We start from the raw sequence: 20392 nt of genomic DNA, 5'->3' as shown, positions 1-20392 counted from the left end.
ATTTTAGTATTCTTTTGTTTCCATTCAAATTAGACCTTATGGACTCGCTTTCAAACGTAAAAATCAAGAGAATATTTAACATTGAACGACGCCATAAGCGCCAATTTGCATGGAAACAAAAGAATACTTAATAACCGCCATTTTGGAATAAGGTTCATGAAGTCTTTGTTATGGTGATTAGAGCAGTTTTCAAATGACCGGTGGAAAGTAATAGGCCTTATTCACGATAGCCTCCATGCCATGCTGGTTTTCAAATTGCCATGCAAATTAGCCATGTGTTATGCTGGGGGGAAACATTGGCAAAAAGGCAAATTGCGGAAAATCGGCTCGTCGAAATATTGAAATAACATTGCTTGAAATACATTTTAGAATTTAGAATTAAGTAGGTTTTATAATAATTTTTATATCTTTGATTGCCTTTGACATTTTGACTTTCTTCCTCGTTATCTCCTCATTTTTCACTAAAAAGAAACATCGAAGTAACTTCTGTAATCGTTCTCTTTGACTACTTAGCTGAGAAACGTTCAATGAACGTGAATCAAATCATCTGTGTGGCTAAGATGTTCGTTATAATCTCTCCAACTTGTGTTGTTTGCCCCCTCAGAAGTGCGTAGCTAATTTGCATGATAATAGCAAATCCAACATGGCGGCCATCGTGAATAAGGTCTATTGACCAGAATTCGTATTCTTGGTATTGGACTGGAATTAGCTTGCAATGGAGGCTAACGCGTGTGAAAATATTTTAAAATATTTGCATTTGAAAAGATTCCCCCGCATTAGTAGGAATGGCGTGCGATAGGGCATCTTTTACTACGAGCTAATCTTCCCATCTTCCTCCGTAATGAGCAATATTCCTATTTCAATACAATTTCCCCTAATCTTGGTTTGTCCGGACAGATTTTTTAGCTCTACGGCTTGAAAAAGATCCCCACGCACCGTAAAAATCAAAAATAGAGATCACTAAAGGTCAAAATGTTCGACTTTAAAGCGCGCGGTACCACAAGATAATCTTTTAATACCCTTTATTATCAGTTCAAATGGAAGCGGCTAGGTGGTAATTAAGGCTGCCATCAAGCCAATCAAACGAGTTCTTGAGTGTTATTGCATGATTTACGTTCCGCCGAGAAATGACAGTCTCCCTGCGTTGAGCTCTTCTCAGTGAAAAAAAATATAGTTTGGATAGCGACATAGCTGATCACGTAAATTATTGTTGGTTGAAATTGCAAAAACAGTTGAATACTTTGCCATATGAATTTCCTACTAAATTTTCATTTCTTCAAATCATATTTAAATCATGCGGTGTATTAATTTTCCCTTTCTGTGGGTGTCAATGTGTTTACAAAGCTGGCGGACATTTCATACGGATACTTAACAGCAAAACAAAAAGAAAAGTAGCAATAATATGGAAAAATGGAGTGATTGACTAAATGAATATCACAGTATTTTGTATGTATTATGATAAAAGATAATATATATATCTATATATGTTTTTTTGTATTTGATAAAAGTATCGCTTGACGATGTTTTAGAGGTCACCTTATCTTTGAATATTACAGAACAATAAAATCTGACAGAATTGATTCAAAGTGAAGTCTTTGTAATCACGGCTTTGTTTACATTGGAGCATTTGCAATTAAGTGTAGCGAGTAATTTTTCTTTTGCTTTGTTTTTGCATTGCTATATTTTGTGGTGGGCTCATTCTTAGCAAATCAGAAAACAAATTTATAGCAAACCCAATTGTAGCTTGCATGCAGCTTCACATCGCGCTTAAAGTTTGCTGCTCATACGATTTTTCGCATTTATAGTTGTCGAACACAATAATTTAAAAATCCCTCCGTGAGGCGGCCGATTGTTTATTTATTTATTCTTATGGAGTCCTGAAAGTTCATGGTGCCATTTTTATGTGGTATAACTTCTATTCCTCGTCCCATTGAACTCTGGGAAAAAATGTACGTGGTTATCTTCTGTTTGTTTGGGTACTCCCTGGTTAAACACTGTTTCCAAATAGTCAATGGCAAGTTTGTTGCCCCAGGAAGATGGAAAGCAGTCCTCCAAAAACCCGCAGTGGCCCCCTATCTCAGTTGTTACCAGGAACAAATTGTTTGAAGTTTTAAAAAGGCTAAAGGGAATAGTGTCTTTGGGACAAATGGGATCGTCAAGCGCGCTAATGCAAAGGACTGGTATCGAGATGTTCGTGATATTTCGCATGGGATTGTTATATTTCCAGTATTCCTCTAACGAGCTAAACTGGTTTAGCTTGACATAAACCCGTTCGTCGAGTTCTTTAACGCTGGAGCTTTGGAGCGCGAGATTATAATTGATAACAGTTCCTAAGCAAGGATGCTGACGTAAAACAGATTTAAGCTTTAACGTCCAGAACCAGTTATATGGTTCGGGAATAGTATTGGACTTAAAAAGTGCCTCAGCATCGTAGCAAGGTGAAATGCAAACTGCAGCGTTCAGCTTGGTAGATACCCCTGTTTCGCCCAGATAGGACATAAGAAGCCCAGAGCCCGTGGAGAATCCAATAGCAAATATCTCTGAATAGGGATACATATGACTGATAAACTCAATAGCCTCGTCCAAGTCGCTTGCATCCCCGAAGCTTTGCAGACGATAAGTTGATAGCAATGATCCTCCATGCCCGCGCCGGTTGAATACCACTGGACGAAATTTTCGCACCAAAGCTTCAGTGCAGGCGGATACCAAGTCAGATGCGGTGCCGGTTAAATCAGGTACAAGAAGCATAACTGGGCTTACTTTGTTGATCATTTTGTTGTCATCCAGGGAAACCCAGTCCAAAGCAATAACTCCCTTGTCAGCCATTTGCAAATACTCGCGTGTGAATTCAATCTCATCTTGCCACCAAAGCCAGGGCAAAATTGTCTGGAGGTGTTGATTTCTAGCCCAAAATGTTGGTTTGTATTCTTCATGAAGGCGTTTGCATCCTTTCTTTATGACCATACTAATCCTCGACTTCTTAAAGTACAAACAAGGCTTCAATTCTTGTCTGTTATGGTAATATAACGCATACAACAAAGTTATCACTGCAGTGAGAACAAGAAATAGAGCAGGCACGCACATTGTGATAGAAAAACCAGCCAATGATACGGCGCTGTAGAACCAAACGTCTGAGTACGACACGCTCAGAGACACACAGTCTGTCGATTTCATCCAGAGCTTTTCAGCGCGGTTTTTGTGAAAAGTTGCCTTCACTGTGAGCCTGATAAGATTTGCTTAAGAGCACTTCAAGACATCTGTTATTACACACATGTGGACCGGCACATCTGTCAATAAAAAAAATAATCATACTTGAGTATTTTTTTTGTTGTGCAGACACTGCAACGCGAAAAGGTAATAAAGGGGACATTTCGCTGCGCGCGTCGGCGAACTTTTTTCGCATTACTGAGACTCAGTGGTGGACTCAGCAGTGGTTTGGTTTCGTGTTCGGGAAATTGAATTATTAATAACACTCAGCTCAGCGGCGTTTGCGATCCCTTCTCGACAAAATATAAATGTATTGACTCAAAAACTCAGGGCTGGAATAGAATCGAAAGTGATCGTGTTAGTAGTGTTGGCGTTTAAGACACTTTCTATTGAAGAGCGACAAAAAAATCACAGCTGATGACTTCACGTGTAATATTAAAGCATTCAAAGCTGAACTAAGCGGGCCGGGTTTGACTAATTTATGAGTTACTAGGTGGCTATTTAGAATGTGGTCAGCTCTGTAGCTTAGCTTTGTTTGCGATAACACATCACTATATCACTCAGCTGTCAAAGATTGGTGAATATTTTTGAAGTCTATGTTTCTCAGCCGTGTTTCTTCCCGATCGCAAACTAAGTTGAGTGTTTCATTGATATTCAAGCGCGATGAGGCAAAACATAGTATATTCCTGCCGAGGAATGAAACTAGCTGAATTCGACGACTTAAAATGCATTTAAGAAAATACAATGCCTTGCACTTTGTCATATAGATTCTCGGTCTGCGTTGATACAAAATAAGGTTCTCAACTTTGAAAAGATATGGAAGAGGGGCTGTTACTAATACCTGTTATCCGTGGAATTGTGTGGGACCTTTAACTTGGAAGCAGCTATGAAAACCGAACCTTGATTAAAACAACTCCTCGGAGTTGTTTCGAGTCGACTGTTTAATATTCAAGGCTGACAAAAGTACTTAATATGGACAAAGGTGACGTTATTAGATCAAGGATCTTCTGTGTCTGTTTGTTTTGAAAGACAGAATGTCCTCGTATTTTTTGCCTTGTTTATTTACAACAGTCTGTTTGGACAGAATATTTCAGTACGTTAGCTATTACATCCAATCACGTACTCCATCCGGTAAAAGAAAAATCTTTGCAAAAGGACACCACCGGATATTTTCTGACGCAATTAGCATTGGCCTGTTAGCAAAATTAGGCAACGTATCTTGACTCTACATGGCAAAAATTTATTGCAAAACTCCGACGATCTGTTTCGTCCACTCTCGCTTCTCAAATATTATTTTGCTTTAAACTCGAAACGAAACGCCTTAAGTGATCACAGCTGCGAATTTTGAATTATATGTGACCAAAGAGATCGAAAGAGAAGGTTTTTGCTCGGTTCCTTTGCACTCACTTAAGTACTTCGACTTTTTAATTCTGCGAAAGTAAAGCTGTGTCGGTTGTATACCCTTTGGGTATTTACAGTTTCATGCGTATGCTTAGGATGTTATGAATGAAAGGAATTCCACCCAAGGAAATTAAAATATAACGCAGCTTCAAAGTGCAGGTAGGGGTTTTGGATGATTTAATATCACGGTCCATTTTTTTTTTCTATGAAATTTAATTCTGTAGCTGACATAATGGTCTAACCAAACAGCATTAAAAGGGTTCAACAAAACTGTGAAATCAAAGATGTTGACTTGACCCCAAAGAAAGCGGGAAAAAAATTAAATGCAAAATGAAGAGTAATTCTTTCAAAAACTGCGTTGTATTCTCAAAACTAAAACAACTGCTGCTTAGGTTTTGTACGATGAACATAAAACTTCAACGTACTGATTATGTTTCAAAAATAATGCCGACTGAAATTATTTCTCCAAAGTTTCCAAATACGACAGCTTGGAATTTATTAGTGGTGGAAATTTCCTGTTTAATTTCCTAACACCGCGCTACCACTTAAGACTAATTATATGGAAGCTTATCGACGTGATAAAGTTGTCTGGAAAACTATATGATTTTTGTTGAAAAAAGGGAACCGGCCCAGAGTCCACCGCAAACGCCCTGAAGGAGAGCGAAGGAGTTTAATAAAAAAGTTTAATAAGAAAGTGGTGCATTTAATCGAAGTTACGAGTGAGCGATAGTGAATTATCGATTTGAATGAAATTCTAACACAGTGCATACTGAACGAAAGTGTTGACTCGGCTTGCGGCAAAGTGTAGGAACTTGCTGTATGTTACATAAAGTAAAATTCTGTGCGCATGCGCTTTTGTTATATTTTTTGAAAGCACGTGCTCAAGGATCTGAAGAGACCTGAGAACGTATTCTATTCATTCTGTTTGTCTTCCGAAGTTGTTCTGAAGGAATCTGACAAGTGAATCTCCATACAGTCCAGTCTCTTTATTACCCTTTTCGAGTTTTCTTCATGGTCCTTTTGAGCAGAATTTAAAATGTCTGAACTTTCGAAAGCGAAGGAGAAAGAGATAAGGGATGAATTAGCGAAGAAGAAACGCATACGCGAAGCTAACCAAACTTCTCCACGTAACGGCACAGGCGGCCCAGAGTCGGAAGTTAAACAATTATAAGGATTTGTATGGGAATCTTGATAACAGACTGAAAAAGATATTTACCCGCAAAAGTTCGCAATAAAAAAGCCGTACTTTATTGTCATGGTGAATTTCTTGCTTTTTGTGTGGTTTTTTGCCTGATTGAATGCGATTTAAGCGACTTCTCAAATTCCCGAGTCGTCACTTTTCCCTAAATAAAGGAAAGGCTGGCAACTCATTTTTAACTTACCTCAGATCTCGCCGAAAAAAATCACACTTCCCCGGCATCAGTCACGCTCAAACTCCGGCGATGGCTACACGGATAAATTTACTTCCCCTTGACCAAGTTTCAAGGTCCAGCGAGTATCCATTGCTGAGAAACTGCGAAAAATATTCAAATTTTCGAACTCCTTCGAGGCTCGCTAACAACCAATTTTGACACGGCTGGTCAACGGTTCACCGAGCCTCCATACGGTGAGCGCAAACCTACGCAAGTGTACCCATAGTTGGGCAGAGCAAAACAAATCCCAGACTCGTCCCCAAATACCTGCCTGGGGTCATGTTCGAGTTTCTAAATCGGCGAACGATATTAATAGTTCCACACTGAAACCTTAAACACAGCTCCCATCGCTTTGGTTGCCCCACCGCATGTTATAAATCCGGATTTTCATCGAACTCCATAAGTACTGAAGCTGTTTGAAGCCTCGCGCGTGCAAAAATCCTCGTCCGATGACACTCGACACCACGGCTGTTTTTTTGTTGTTGTTGGAAAAAGTATAGTTTTGTTAAGTGAATTGCTTTGAGCCAAAGAAATCACTGTCCAAAAATTGAAACTCGGATACCTTTCAGGTATTCCAAGTAATAATTGTTGGTTTTCGATCGGTATCGCTTGATGCACCGGTGTGAGAAATAATTTTGAACATTTCAACGCAACTGGAAGCGCAAAAACAAAGCACGGATGATTTCAACGATGGCATTTTCCCTGGACTCTCAACAGAAAAATGAGTCCAAAAGGCTGAAAAGGTGCAGCGACCTTTTCACATGAATTTCTTCTGCAGTCATGATAATATGAGTTGTTGACGGATGAAAAACAGGATTGTGTTTCATACACTCGTAAATACCTTCGACTGCGTTTCAAACTCCATCCAAACAGCTTCAGTACTTATGGAGTTCGATGAAAATCCGGATTTATAACATGCGGTGGGGCAACCAAAGCGATGGGAGCTGTGTTTAAGGTTTCAGTGTGGAACTATTAATATCGTTCGCCGATTTAGAAACTCGAACATGACCCCAGGCAGGTATTTGGGGACGAGTCTGGGATTTGTTTTGCTCTGCCCAACTATGGGTACACTTGCGTAGGTTTGCGCTCACCGTATGGAGGCTCGGTGAACCGTTGACCAGCCGTGTCAAAATTGGTTGTTAGCGAGCCTCGAAGGAGTTCGAAAATTTGAATATTTTTCGCAGTTTCTCAGCAATGGATACTCGCTGGACCTTGAAACTTGGTCAAGGGGAAGTAAATTTATCCGTGTAGCCATCGCCGGAGTTTGAGCGTGACTGATGCCGGGGAAGTGTGATTTTTTTCGGCGAGATCTGAGGTAAGTTAAAAATGAGTTGCCAGCCTTTCCTTTATTTAGGGAAAAGTGACGACTCGGGAATTTGAGAAGTCGCTTAAATCGCATTCAATCAGGCAAAAAACCACACAAAAAGCAAGAAATTCACCATGACAATAAAGTACGGCTTTTTTATTGCGAACTTTTGCGGGTAAATATCTTTTTCAGTCTGTTATCAAGATTCCCATACAAATCCTTATAATTGTTTAACTTCCGACTCTGGGCCGCCTGTGGTAACGGAAACTATCTTTGGAAACCCTGAACCATCGTCGATGGAAACTATTCAGCCAAATGTTGGACTGCTCAGGGAGAAAGCCGACGCTATTAAGAATCTCGACAGCGATATTTTGGAAGTGTTTTGCGAAGAAGGGTCTGGAGAATCGGAAAAGGGAATCAAAGAAAAAAGTGAATTCGCACGTCGAATTATGGCTGGTCTTTCAAATACCGGATCACCAAATAATTAATGTCCATGAAACAAAAGAACAAAGCGAACAAAATAATACCTAATTAGCAAGGCCTTATCGGAAGTCCGGTGTATGAAAGTCTACCCCGAATTATGGACACCATCCGCAAGGCCGAAAGACTTTTCAAGCCTGGAGAAAACAAAGGAGAAAGGACACTGTGCCAACAAACATCAGGTGGATCCAATCCATTACAGTTCAGCACCAAATTACCGAAGTAGTATCAAGCGATTCTGCCAAAGGATTGGCAGTCGTTTTGTGATTCCTTCAACGCATCTGTTCAAGCGAATATTGCCAAAGAGGTTTGTTGGAGGGTGCAGCCTTAGCTTCTATATCTGGTTTATCACTAACTGAGTCAAATTATAAGAACGCTACCGAGATTCCACCCGAAAGTTTTGGAAATAAACATCTCATTATTAGATCGCACATGGAAGCCCTTCTGCACCTGCCAGCCGTGACATCGATCACCGATGTGAAGCGGATTCGAATTATTTATGATAAGGTTGAGGCCCATCTTAGGGGGCTGGAGGCCCTTGGAAAAGCCTCTAATACCTACGGTAGTTTGTTAGTGCCTGTGATGATGAACAAGTTGACTGACGAAGTCAACTGAGATTCGTCATAACTCGACACTTTGGCACCTTGATAAATTGCTGAAATCTTTCAAGGAACGGAAGTAGAAGCCAGAGAAAGATGCAGTTTTATTGGTAGAATTAAGGAAAGAGGAAATGACCTTATGAAGGGTCGTGGTCTTGATGTTCCAACTGCTGCGACACTTGCATGTGTCTTTAACTAATAGGCCTAAATCAAGTTTAACCGACTTGCACTTATTGCGGAAATCTTCATCCTTCAGTTGATTGTCCTATGGCAGTAGATGTACCCACACAACTGGGCATCTTAAGGAGGTGCTTTGTATGCCTTAGGGGGCAACACTAAAGCAGAGATTGTACATAAAAGCCACGTTGCAAGGACTGTGGCAGTCAATACCATGTTAGCATTTGTGATACTTCAGTCAAAACGTCTCAGCCACATAAAACCTTTGCAACCTCCTTCCCTGGATACTGTGGGATAAAGAGGAGTGAGTACGAGCTCAAGTCCTTAGGGGTTATCTGGAACCACAAGGAAGGCACTCTTATGATGAGACTTTTCCTATAAGGCCCTGAATTTAGCGGCCACAAAGCGCAATGTTCCCCGTGTTATTGCAAGGATTAATGATCTCCTTGGGCTGATCTCACCAGTGCTGATGTTGATGTTGATCTTGCTCCAAGAACTGAGTAGGGACAAGAAGATGTGGGACGAATCTCTCTACCCCAAGTCTGCAAAACGGTGGAACAATTGGACTACTGGTTTACAAGGGACTGCGGAAATCGCTATTGCACGTGTTATGTACCTGCTGCTGTAGGACGGATTGAATCGGTGGAGCTGCATGGTTATAGTGATGCTTCACCTTCACCTGTCCCCTGGCGCCAAGATGGCGCATAAGGCCTTGAGACACCGCCTATGCTGCTGTAGTTTATCTGAGGATGGTAACGGACCTAGGAACGTTCACTAGACTAGTCGCTTCTAAAATCCGAGTCGCCCCATTGACCAAGTAGACCATTCCTAGGCTTGAATTGCTCCATGCTGGTATCCTGTCAAGATTAGTTGTGCACGTTAGAGCCCGGGCGTTAGAGAAGCTCTTGAGACATCTCGTGACTAACGAACTGTGTTGCTGGACTGACTCGCTAGTCTCACTCTACTGGATAACGGGGAATCAAGAGTTTGAAAACACTTTGTTCAGAACCGTGTTGATAAAATTCGCTCTCCTGTCGAACCGAAACAGTGGAGGTTCTGTCCTAGAGTTGACAATCCTGCAGATTTGCCATCCAGAGTTACGGCTTCTGTTCTCAGTACTGATGCGAAATGGTGGGAAGGACCGTTCTGGTTGAAGCTACCTAAAGATGCTTGGCCATTACAATTCCTGAAGAAGACTGAGAATCCTGGTGATGAAGTATTGAAGTAATATATCAAACACGAGAAGGAGTGTTTCATCGGATACCCAAACACCGAGAAGCAAGTTGAGAAACGAGGCCGAAGGCCGAGTTTTTTAACCGATTTCGATGTGGTTGGATATCTGATGGAACACTCTATCGAGTGTTTGATATTGCCTCTCAAAGGAATCAGTATTTTAAGAGATATTTGGTATCAAAGTTGGCGAAATTTAACGCTAATTAAGACCACATATCCAAACTTCCTTTACGGTAGTGATTTCTTTTGTTTTTGGCTTATGAATTATTAATGAGTTTGAGAATAAATGAATGAACTTTATTTATACACGGTAATAATTCCAACATAAGATTGGTTTTCAAATTAGCCGTGTTCCTATCTGATTTAATCTAAGAAATACGGCTGAAATACACTCAAGCAGTTAGTAACTATATACAAAAGCTAAAAACGTATAATTACAACTGTTAAAAATGTACTAATATATTATAATAGCTATATACTTTAAATAAAGTACCCAATTTAATAACCTTTAATTTAACTAGTTTAATTATCATCACGGTAGTCCCTTCTCAAAAACGCTTTAAGACTATTTAGTGTTTTCAAATCTCTTACATGGTTTGGAAGTGCATTCCATGCTGCCGCAAAAGATCTTTTTAACGAATTAGTTTTAGGCTTGGGCAATTGCATGTCGAAAGTGCTGCCTCCGAGGTTGAAATTCGGCACCTCGGAGGTCAAACAAAAGAGCTCAGTTAAGTTCTCAGTTACATCATCGTGATAAACTTTGTACATCATAATATTCATTTGCATTTTCTGTCTATCATGCATGCAGTGAAGGCCAATTCAATTCTTGTAGCATATCGCATGATCTTATTGAATAGTGCGCTTTCGTGATAATGCGCGCTGCTCTATTTTGGAGTTTCTGTAGTTGGTCTGCAAGCGGTTTTGAGCAATTACCCCACATAAGGTTATAGTAGTGGAAATACGGCTGCTCAAGTAATCGGTAAACAGCATTCACTGTTCCTCGGTCACTTGTAACATCTAATTTTATAGAGTATACGCAAGCCATTTTGAAGGTTTGTTAGGATGTGAGATATCTGATTATCCCATGACAGAGACTCATCAATATGTACACTGAGTAATTTTGTAGTAGTTTTCTTTTCTATTGGTTTACCATATATGCTAAGGGTCATGTCTTTGGATGCAATGATGCTTCGTCTAGATCTAACTGTCATATAACTTGTTTTTGAAGTGTTGCAGCTAAGCCTATCAGTTGCTAGCCATTTCTCTATGGCTTCTGAGTCACACTTTAGTTTTGGTTCAATGTCACTGCTGGTACTCACACCGGGTACAGTTATATAGGTGTCATCGGCAAACATACCAGGAATAGAAAACTGTAGGCAATTGGGAAAGTCATTAACGTATATTAAAACAATAACGGACCCAATAGGCGATCCCTGTGGGACACCACATTATATATATTCCTCACTGTTGACGCCTCTTTGCGAGGTATGACTCAAACCACTTTAGGGATTTGCCCTTGATAGCGTAGTAATTCAACTTTCGCAAAAGTGTTACGTGATCTACAGTATCAAAGGCCTTTTTGAGATCAATGAAAACATTACCAGTTAATATGCCTTCGTCGATGTTTCTAAGCCATAAACCCGTCGCAAACAGCAGTTCCGTGCAGGTTGAGTGCATACCACGAAATCCTGATTGAAATTTAGAGAGCAAGTTGTTTTTAGTGGAGAATTCAAGGACTTGAGAATGCACCATTCTCTCAATTACCTTGGAGATGGCCGGCAGTATTGATATTGGTCTACAGTTGTCAGGCGCGTTTCTATAGTTTCTGAAATATATGGGCCGGCAAGCTTAAGAAGCTTGCTCGAGGTTTTGTCAAGCCCACGACTTTTGGATGTACTTAGTTTCGATATAACATGGTATACTTCTTCACCTGTCACAGGAGTAAACAGTGTAGATTCCCTCTTGCTAATGTACTGTTCCGGGCGAGTACCTGTAACTGGAATGTTCTTAGTCAATTTTTCAGCCAGAGCGCAATGGGGAAATGAAGGCGCAGTCCCGGAGATGTCTTAGTATTGCAACAAATGCTACCACTTCTACACCCCAAGCTGTTGGATTGAAATATCTCATCTCAGCTGAGAAGTATAGCAGTGCCTCAAGGCTTTTTAGAGTGACCGCGTACGTTGTGCGCTTTATATGCAACACGAGGGTAAAGAAGCTGAGACAAGAGAAACCGGTCTAGGACCCTTATCAACTGAAGAGATTCTGGATTCTGAGGTCAAGTGGGGGAAGGAGTTGCAGAAAGCCATAGAAGATGAAAGGTTGAAAGAGCTGGCAGCAAGTCTTGGGCCCTTCGTGGATAGCCAAGTAGTTACAAGATGCAAGGGGAGGGTAATGAATTGTAATTTGCCTAATGAAACCAAGTATCTTTCTCAAAGTCCTTTAAAATTTTTTTCCCGCAACGTGACGGCTGGTTCCTTTAATTTTTTTCCTGCTAAGTGACTCGCTCGTTCGGTCGCTGCACGATCTCACTTGAGGCCGCTTAGCTGGCTTTAATTTCTCAATCGAAGAGTTTCGAGAGGGCGACTTGGAGCAAGTTTAAGTTCAAGGCAGCAGCTGGCTAGCCTGCGTAGGAACCGTTGGCAAACTAGAAGCCTTGACAGTTGAGGCTCCAGAGGTGACATCCTTCTTGAGTGAGAGGAGAATTGAATGGCGATTTAACCTGGCAAAGGCATCCTGGTGGGGAGGCTTCTTCGAACGCATGGTGAAGTCTACTAAGAGGTGCCTTAAGAAGCAAATTGGAAATGCTAAGCTCAGGTTTGAAGAGTTGATGACGGTTCTAAATGAGGTGAAGGCAGTTCTTAACTCGCGGCCACTGACCTATACATCGCGCAGAATGCCTATTGTTCTCCGGACATTTACTTCCAGAGCAATAAAAATTATAGGTCAGTAAAATTAGCAGCAAAGAATGACTCAAATGGTTCTCATTGGTCAAATATTACGCGCTCTTTCTCCCTTGGGGAATTCTGCTTTACTCATTAATTTGTCAGGGCAGAGCTAAGAAACAAATGACGTTTCCAGTTATTGTTTTCTCTATTGTTTCTCGATATCACACTTTGAGAAAGCATTACAAGCCGACTTTCACAAACATTTCAAATTTGCATTTACCATTTCTGATCTCGCAAAATGCCTATGTTAGTTTTCCCAAAATTGCTCTCCAAAATGACTGTCTATACGAAAATTTGCAAATTTTTCCATATATTCAAGTGGAAAAACGTAAAACTTCTTCTTTCTCAATTTCATTCTTTTTTAGTGCAAATTGTAGACCAATCCTTGATTTTCAAGAAGCCGTGCGTGAACCTTGAAATTATCATTTCTGAGACTCGGGAAAGTGAATTTTGTGAACCCTTGTTGCCTAGTTTTGGCCCATTCTTCTCTAATTTATGGCTCTTCAGAGCGCGATCGCATTCGAATTTGCCGCTTCAGTGATTATGAATTATTCATGATGTCCAGGCATTCTGTGCGATGTCTACGCTGAGGACACTGAGGAACCCCTAACGCCTTCTCATCACCGGTCTGACACTTCCCGATACCCGGCAATGCTGTGGGGATCCTACCACTACCAAAGAGACCATGACTAAAAGTACCGGATATCAAGTGGCACTGGCTGATCATTTCTGGAGAAGGTGGCGTAAGGAGTACCTGTTGAGCCTTCGGGAATATCATCGTTTGGAGGCATGGAAAAGACAGGCCACAAATACCGGGGTGGTTGATGTTGTCATTGTTGAGGAGGACAACGTGCGCAGACTCAGCACAATTGACAGATTGATCACCGGATATGGAAAAATTTTACGTTTAGCTGCAGTGGAAAGTGGTAGAGCGTGACAAAGCAAGCGCTGTTATTGAGAGACCTGTCCAAAAATTGTATCCTCTAGAAACCCATCAGACAACAACCTTTAACCCGGAGGAGTCAAATATTGCCCAACGTTTACCCAGACGAGTAGCTTCCAAAAGAAATTAATAGATCGTTTACGAGGAACGTTTGTTTGAACTTTTGAACTGTTGCGTTTTTTAATGGCCAGAAACAAAACTTGATACATTTTATGCTCTGGGCTATCGCCGGGGAGTGTAGGAACTTGCTGCATGTTACACATAAAGTAAAATTGTGCGCGCATTCGCTTTTGTTATATTTTTTAAAGAGCACGTGCTCGACAACATCTGAGAACGTACTCCATTTCTGTTTGTCTTGCGAAGTTGCTCTGAAGGAATCTGACAAATAAATCTCCATACAGTCCAATCTCTTTACTACCCTTTTCGAGTTCTCTACACAGAGGATCGATACAACGAAACCCCAATATAACGAACCACATTTCCCAGTACAACAGCTAATAATGATAATGATAATGATAATAATAATAGCTTTTATTTAGAGAGGGAGACGCAATAACCTATCACAGTTTTCTAACTTGCGGCCCTCTAATCCAGGTCGAATTGGAACTGGAGTGTTGGTTTTTGAGGAGAGGCGAAAACCTCTCGGAGCAGACTGAGTAGAGGACCAACAACAAAGCCAACCTACCTTAACGAGATGTTAAATAATAATCTCTCCACAGCCTTTGGCCGGAAATGCGTTAAGGGAAATGATCTTTGTGTTTAAAATGGGACGCGTATAAAATCTGTCCTTTTTGGGACGTATGGAAACAAGGCAAGCATTTTCAACAAAGTTTTCAACGAAGTGTCCGTCTGCAATAGACAAGTTAATAAAACGGGACAATTAGCCAATGAGTTCAGTCCGAGACCAAGTCTCCAAGCAGTTCTTGGCACGTTTTAGGCGGCTTGATGAACATTACAGAGGCTCTTTGATCTTTTAATGGCGCTATATCTCATTTCAGATATTACTTCATTATCATCAAGGTACAATAGGAAAAAACCTACAACTTTCGAAGTATATAAATATGCTTTTCAATATAACTTGTTAGGAGTTCAATTACATATTATTCACTAAACTTAACCTCCAATTGAAAAACAACCTTATCGGTTAAAACCAAGATTGGCTCTATCAAAGAAACAATACGTTTGCGGTTGACTTTAATTAGCCAGGATTTAAACAAAAATTACATGAATTACCCTACAAATCAGAGCGACATTTCATAAATGAATATTCTCAGTGATTCTGTATCATTTGCGACAAGCAACCATGCACGATATCTTTTTCTGGCCCTTTTTGAAAATAAAAACTGCCAGTCCATTGCACTTAGGTAGTAAAGCTAATTGGTTTTACTAAGCTTTTTTGCATAATTTAAAAAGATCTATTAAAGAAAATATATTTGGTTTAATAGAATTTCCTAACACATGCACTGTAATCAAGAACGAAACGTTCTTTTTAAGTGCAATTTTCTCCTTTAACGACAAGCGGCTTGCCATATCTCCGACTGTAAAATCACCTGCTCTTTATTCATGCATTATTCTATACTGCGCTTTCATCTTTGAAATGAATTAAGGAGCCATGCAGCGAGAGTGAGAAATTAGAACTTAAATCCTGAAATACGTTGAAATCGTTTCCCGCTTGCGTTCAATCCAAGATTCCTATCGATTATGCAAAAAGAAATACTCATAGCACCGGTAATAACTTTGTTCTTTTTCTCAAATTTCTGTCTTCTGATTTATTCGCGTTTTATTTGAATTTTTCGTTGACTAGACCCCACCCGGCAATAACATTACCGACATGATGTCAATTTAAACCACCTGCTGTCATTAGACATTGGTTGGATCTCTTGCCTTTATATTTAAAGTTGGCAAGTAAATTCAAATATTCATTTTGAAGAACATTATTCTCAAGAAAGCCATGTTGATCAAGAAAATACACTAATAGCTTTGTTTACCTTTTGGAAAGAACTAACAAAATCGGCTAAAATCTCCATGTTTACTTCTGAAGAGCACAAGATTCGAAATTTAAAACGGCTTTCAGCAGGAAAGACTTATTTTCTCTTTCGTATGCACGGTCCGGCGTTAGCTCGCGCGACCACTGTCGGCCAATTGTAAATTGCTTTTCATTTTGTGAACCTTAAAATTAACAAACAGAGCTTATATGAGAACCCTGGACCAATTAAGGCATTATTTTGTGAATTAATAATACACAGAGATTCATTTTCAACGCGGCCGCGTTGCAGTATCAAAAAGTGGTCGACAGTTTCAATGCTTCGGGGCAAGTTGCTTCTTAAGCGGGAAAAAAACAAAATATTTTATCTCAATTCCATTTTATGCCAAAAGGGTTACGGCACAAGCAATTTTTGTCCTGGATGAAAGCGCAAGCCTGTTAAATTTTAAATACGACTAGGTATTTAGGCAAGATGAAATAATTTCGCTTTCCCGGAAAGCTTCGCTCGAAACAGCTTTGTGGTAAGTCCTTTGAGCAATCAATCCGCGGAAAAAATGGAGACAGCGACATCAACTTGACGTAAATTGAAGGAAAATAATTTCGAGACTAGAATTAACTGTTTTGTCTTCAGCAGAGCAAGCCTAATAAAATCTTACTTACCTTGGGGATTTTTCAAACGGAAACAGCTTAGCATAAAACGCGGCGATCTTAATTGATGGAGCGATGGTCATGCAAAACTATTCTGGGGAACCTAACACGCGTGCTGTTGATATTTTCCCTTTCAAACTGAATTAATGCATTAGTCTAAACCTTAACTAAATCCGAAAGACTTGCGATGTCAGTATCGCTGTTAATATGCAAATACGTGACAATCAATTTTCCTTCGATACGAGTAACGGAAAACAAACGACCATACTTGTCAATTAAGTTTCGTTTAGCCAATAAGCCTGCTCCCTCTTCTCATCCTCTGTGATCTCCATATCTTGTTTTTGTGATCCCGATATCGTGTTTTCTACCAACCCTCCGATTGCGTCTGGAGCTTTCTTTGTTCAAATGAATAAATGAATACTTTCATCGCACCAATCGCCGTTCGCAATATTTATCCAGAAAACGCAATTTTATAATTAAGCAATTGAGGACGTTTTCCGCGTTTCCATAACCTCATATAAACACGAGGGGGATTTGGGAGAATTCGAGACAGTTATGCAAACTCGAAACGCAGTCGAGGGTTTACACAACTGTCGAGAATTCTAACCCTAACCCTAACCTGTGCTATGGAAACACGGAAAAAAGTCCTCTATTGCTTTTATAAAATATTTCTCAATGATAATTCGACAAATGAAGGAAAATGCTGGTTTTTTGACTTATAGATTGAAATAGATTTTCTTGATACACTCTCATATTTCCTACCAGCTAATCAAAACGCGCGTCTGACTACATAACCAATCAAAACTCGTGTGATGTCACAGCCGTGTTTCCATACTCTCACATAAACACAGCTATTGACCAATGAGAGTGCACGTACTATCCTAATTATTTTATAATACATGTTTACATATAATTGATTGACTACCATATGCTAATTTATGACAGAATTTTCCGTCAACTGAGAGGCCTTAAAAGAGCAACATTCTTTCATGAGAGTCGGTCAGCGTTTTTAAGATGGCTTTCCTTTCTGTCCAATTCCCAATAGTCTCTTATAAACAAGAGTATATGTTGCGGTGAGCTCGTCATAGCGTCAATTGCAAGCCCGCTGTTCTCGGTCTATAAGACACGCAGGCACCCGTAAATTCAAAAACTGCTGAAATGACTAACGCATCATCGCCATCTAGAACTGTACTTGTTGCGTTTCAACCACGGGACTCCGCGGTGAGAAACTTCGTTCCCAGTGTCTCTATTTTGGGAACGAGATTTTAGGGTGAGGCAATCTTTCATGTATTGTAAATTCTGTAAAAAAAGACTTCCTTCTGTGACAAATAAAATACCAAAGGCTTCCTACGATATTCATAGTAAAAAAAGTAAAAGTGATAAATTTACACCCATAAAATAAATCAAACACTTGCCTTGAGATTGCACAGATATTTTGCTGGTATCAGTTAACAGCTGGCCGACGTCACAGAATTTTCGTCGCTGCTTTCAAAGAACTATTTCATTGAAGGAAAGGATTCAGCAAACAAAATCATTGATTTTGGACTGTAGTGTAAAAAAAACTGAAAGGCAAATTGTTATGGGTGATAGCCACTTTAAAGCCCGGGACACACTAGGCGATAAGTCGCTGCGATACGTCGCGGGGACAAGTCGCCGCAACAAATCGCCTTGTGTGACACGGTTAATTTCATGAAAATCATTGTCGCTGCGGCAGAATTTTGTCGCTGCGATCAGTCGTACGAATTCAAACCAGTTTGAATTCGTGCGACTTATCGCAGGGACAAAATTAGCGAAAGCAGCGTTGTCGCATCGTGTGTACACTTCCGGCAACAAGTCGCTGCGACAAAATATAAATGAACCAATGAGAGAGCGTCATATGGTCAGCCATATTGAATTAGAAAACTAGTTCACATTCCCCCTCATACGAGATCACTGCGTGTGCTCCGAACAGGCGTCGTGTCGCAGCGACTTGTTTTGCAAAAAGTACACATGGAGCAACTTGTCGCAGAGACATGTCGCTGCGACTTGTCGCCTAGTGTGTCCCGGCCTTAAAACCCTCGCGTCATTCGTTCAACCAATGAGAAGCGAAGCCAAAACCAATCCGGTCTCACATGTGTGCATTTTCCCTCGCTTTTGGAAAGTCACAAGAAAATTAACCCATTTCTGATTGGTTCATAACGTTGCTTGCGCTTCATCCGATTGGTCGACGTATAAAAAGGCACTCGCTCAACATCCTCATAAGACGGGAGCCCATAGGGTTCCTGACGCGTAAAACTAAAAAATCTTATCCAAATGCTTAAACAAAATGAGTAGTAAACGTTTTAGTGCTGCGCTGAGAGCATATGTAGATCATTGATGGTACAGCAAATTTTGCTCTTTGAATTTTTTAGATGTGAGTTAATTGAGGTTTTTGACAGACAAAGATGTGGGTTTAGCTATTAGTTTTAATATATTTATTCGTCTGAAAGAAAAAACAAAATAAGCACTTTCTCGTTTGAGGCAGAAACTAATTGAATTTTTTGGAAAGGTAAACATGGCTTTTTGATTTCTTCTCATATATTTTCTTCTTTTCCCGTTGGCCAAACGACTATTCACAGTTTAAATTGTAAAAATAAGTTTCCTTTTAGTGATACAAATTATGGGTTCCTCAAACCACGTACGGCCAAAACCTCGTTTAGAAATTTTAGATGCATAAAAAGTCATGTCATTTACCTATTCAACAAACTTCACTTCTTTTGAAAACCCTCTTGAATTCGACCTGTGTTGAGTGCATGGTGAGCGTTGTCTTCAGATAAGACATCGAACCGACTGCAGCGCACACTGCATGAGACGTCCTTGTGAAATCATGATGAAAAATTTTTTTTTTTTTTATTTACGTTAAGTGACGCATGTCTTGACGTAGGCTTCTTTATCATAAATCAAAATTTGAATATTAGAGTGCTTCATAAATTACTAAGCTGAAAAAAGTGAAAGCCCCTTTTTGTTTGGGTCTGTTTGTAAAGAGTTATTAAGGCTTTTTGAATGGTCCATTTAAGTAAACCCTTTTTGCTTGGACTTGAAAACTTAATGGAGCAGAAAAGCACAAAAAATCAATGAATTCTTTATTTCTTTCTACGTGACTCAAACGAGTTTCAACAAAAATATGAGGGATTCTTTAATTCAAAGGATTAACTCTGCAACACTGTTTCGTGTTTAAACGCTTGTATCTCAAAAACTAACTTAGTGGGGACCTGTATTATTTTATTCATGGAAATTGAGAAGCAGGCTAAGAAAAATATGTCTGCAAAGTTAAAGAAAATTCTCTAGTCGTGAAGGAGGCTATAAATCCCCTTCAGAGTAAGTTTTTTTAACCTAGCAAAAATTTTTGTCTTAGCTTGCTTATAACTTTCCACTTTCTGTTAGATGTAAGCGTTTAAAGGCAAAACATGGCTATTTTGTTGTCATGGTGACTTATTACGTCACATAAATGAGTTAGAAATTATTGGTGTTTTATGTGGTATCATAATATTGGCATTGCGTGAAACAGTTGGGTAGATTCAATCCTTCCAAATAGTACAGTTAATTGAAAGTATTGAAACTCTTTTGAGCCTCCTTAATAGAGTGAAGATCACTTTCTTTCTCTCAGTTCAAAGCGATTGATAATTTTCCGCTTTTGACAAGCCTTTCGAAACGTAATTATTATTTGATTGTTGTAAAATGTCGAAGGTGTTGAAATATAATTGAAATGTAGATTTGTTAAAACTTTTCTTCTAGAAAAAGATGCGTCTTCTAGAAGAAGATACGATAAGTTAAAGTAAAAAGCACGAAATAAAACATCCAAAATAGAAATTTCTAGTCAACACTTGTTTACTCTAAAACAATAATGTTTCACTAGCGGTGTGTTGTGTCTGCTTGTAGACGATTGCCTTTGATGAAACCGTATCGGTCTTCCACTCAAAACTGTTCACTTGACTGGCGTTCGTAACCGCTGCCAGAACGTGTGTAGTTGAACGCTCAATTCTGTTTAATAAAAAATATTTTCTTTCTTCTCGAACGAACAGTTGTCGCTAAGCGACAA

The 20392-nt window shown here is 39.8% G+C and overlaps 1 protein-coding gene across 10 annotated transcripts in view; it reads right to left on the bottom strand.

Moving 5' to 3' along the window:
• Nucleotides 1-1005: 1005 nt before the first annotated feature.
• LOC138047288 (protein ABHD15-like) overlaps nucleotides 1006-20392 on the bottom strand; it is a 24420-nt gene continuing 5033 nt past the window's right edge. The window contains exons 1-4 of one of the 10 annotated variants that reach the window (XM_068894070.1): nucleotides 19048-19239; nucleotides 17751-17831; nucleotides 14389-14552; nucleotides 1006-3287 (exon numbers count right to left, since the gene is read on the bottom strand). In XM_068894070.1, coding sequence (XP_068750171.1) covers nucleotides 1900-3174 — 1275 coding nt within the window. In that variant the 5' untranslated portion in view covers nucleotides 3175-3287; nucleotides 14389-14552; nucleotides 17751-17831; nucleotides 19048-19239 and the 3' untranslated portion in view covers nucleotides 1006-1899. Of the gene's footprint in view, nucleotides 3288-4048; nucleotides 4204-5990; nucleotides 6385-14388; nucleotides 14553-16347; nucleotides 16553-16603; nucleotides 16983-17750; nucleotides 17832-19047; nucleotides 19240-20392 lie in introns of those variants that run through there. The other 9 variants (XM_068894071.1, XM_068894074.1, XM_068894072.1 and 6 more) reach the window with 9 other exon arrangements.

The sequence above is a fragment of the Montipora capricornis genome, chromosome 4, assembly GCF_036669925.1.
Source record: "Montipora capricornis isolate CH-2021 chromosome 4, ASM3666992v2, whole genome shotgun sequence".
NCBI classification, from domain to species: Eukaryota; Metazoa; Cnidaria; class Anthozoa; order Scleractinia; family Acroporidae; genus Montipora; species Montipora capricornis.
Note: the sequence above shows the minus strand (reverse complement) of the source record. Positions and strands in the feature narration are given on the sequence as shown.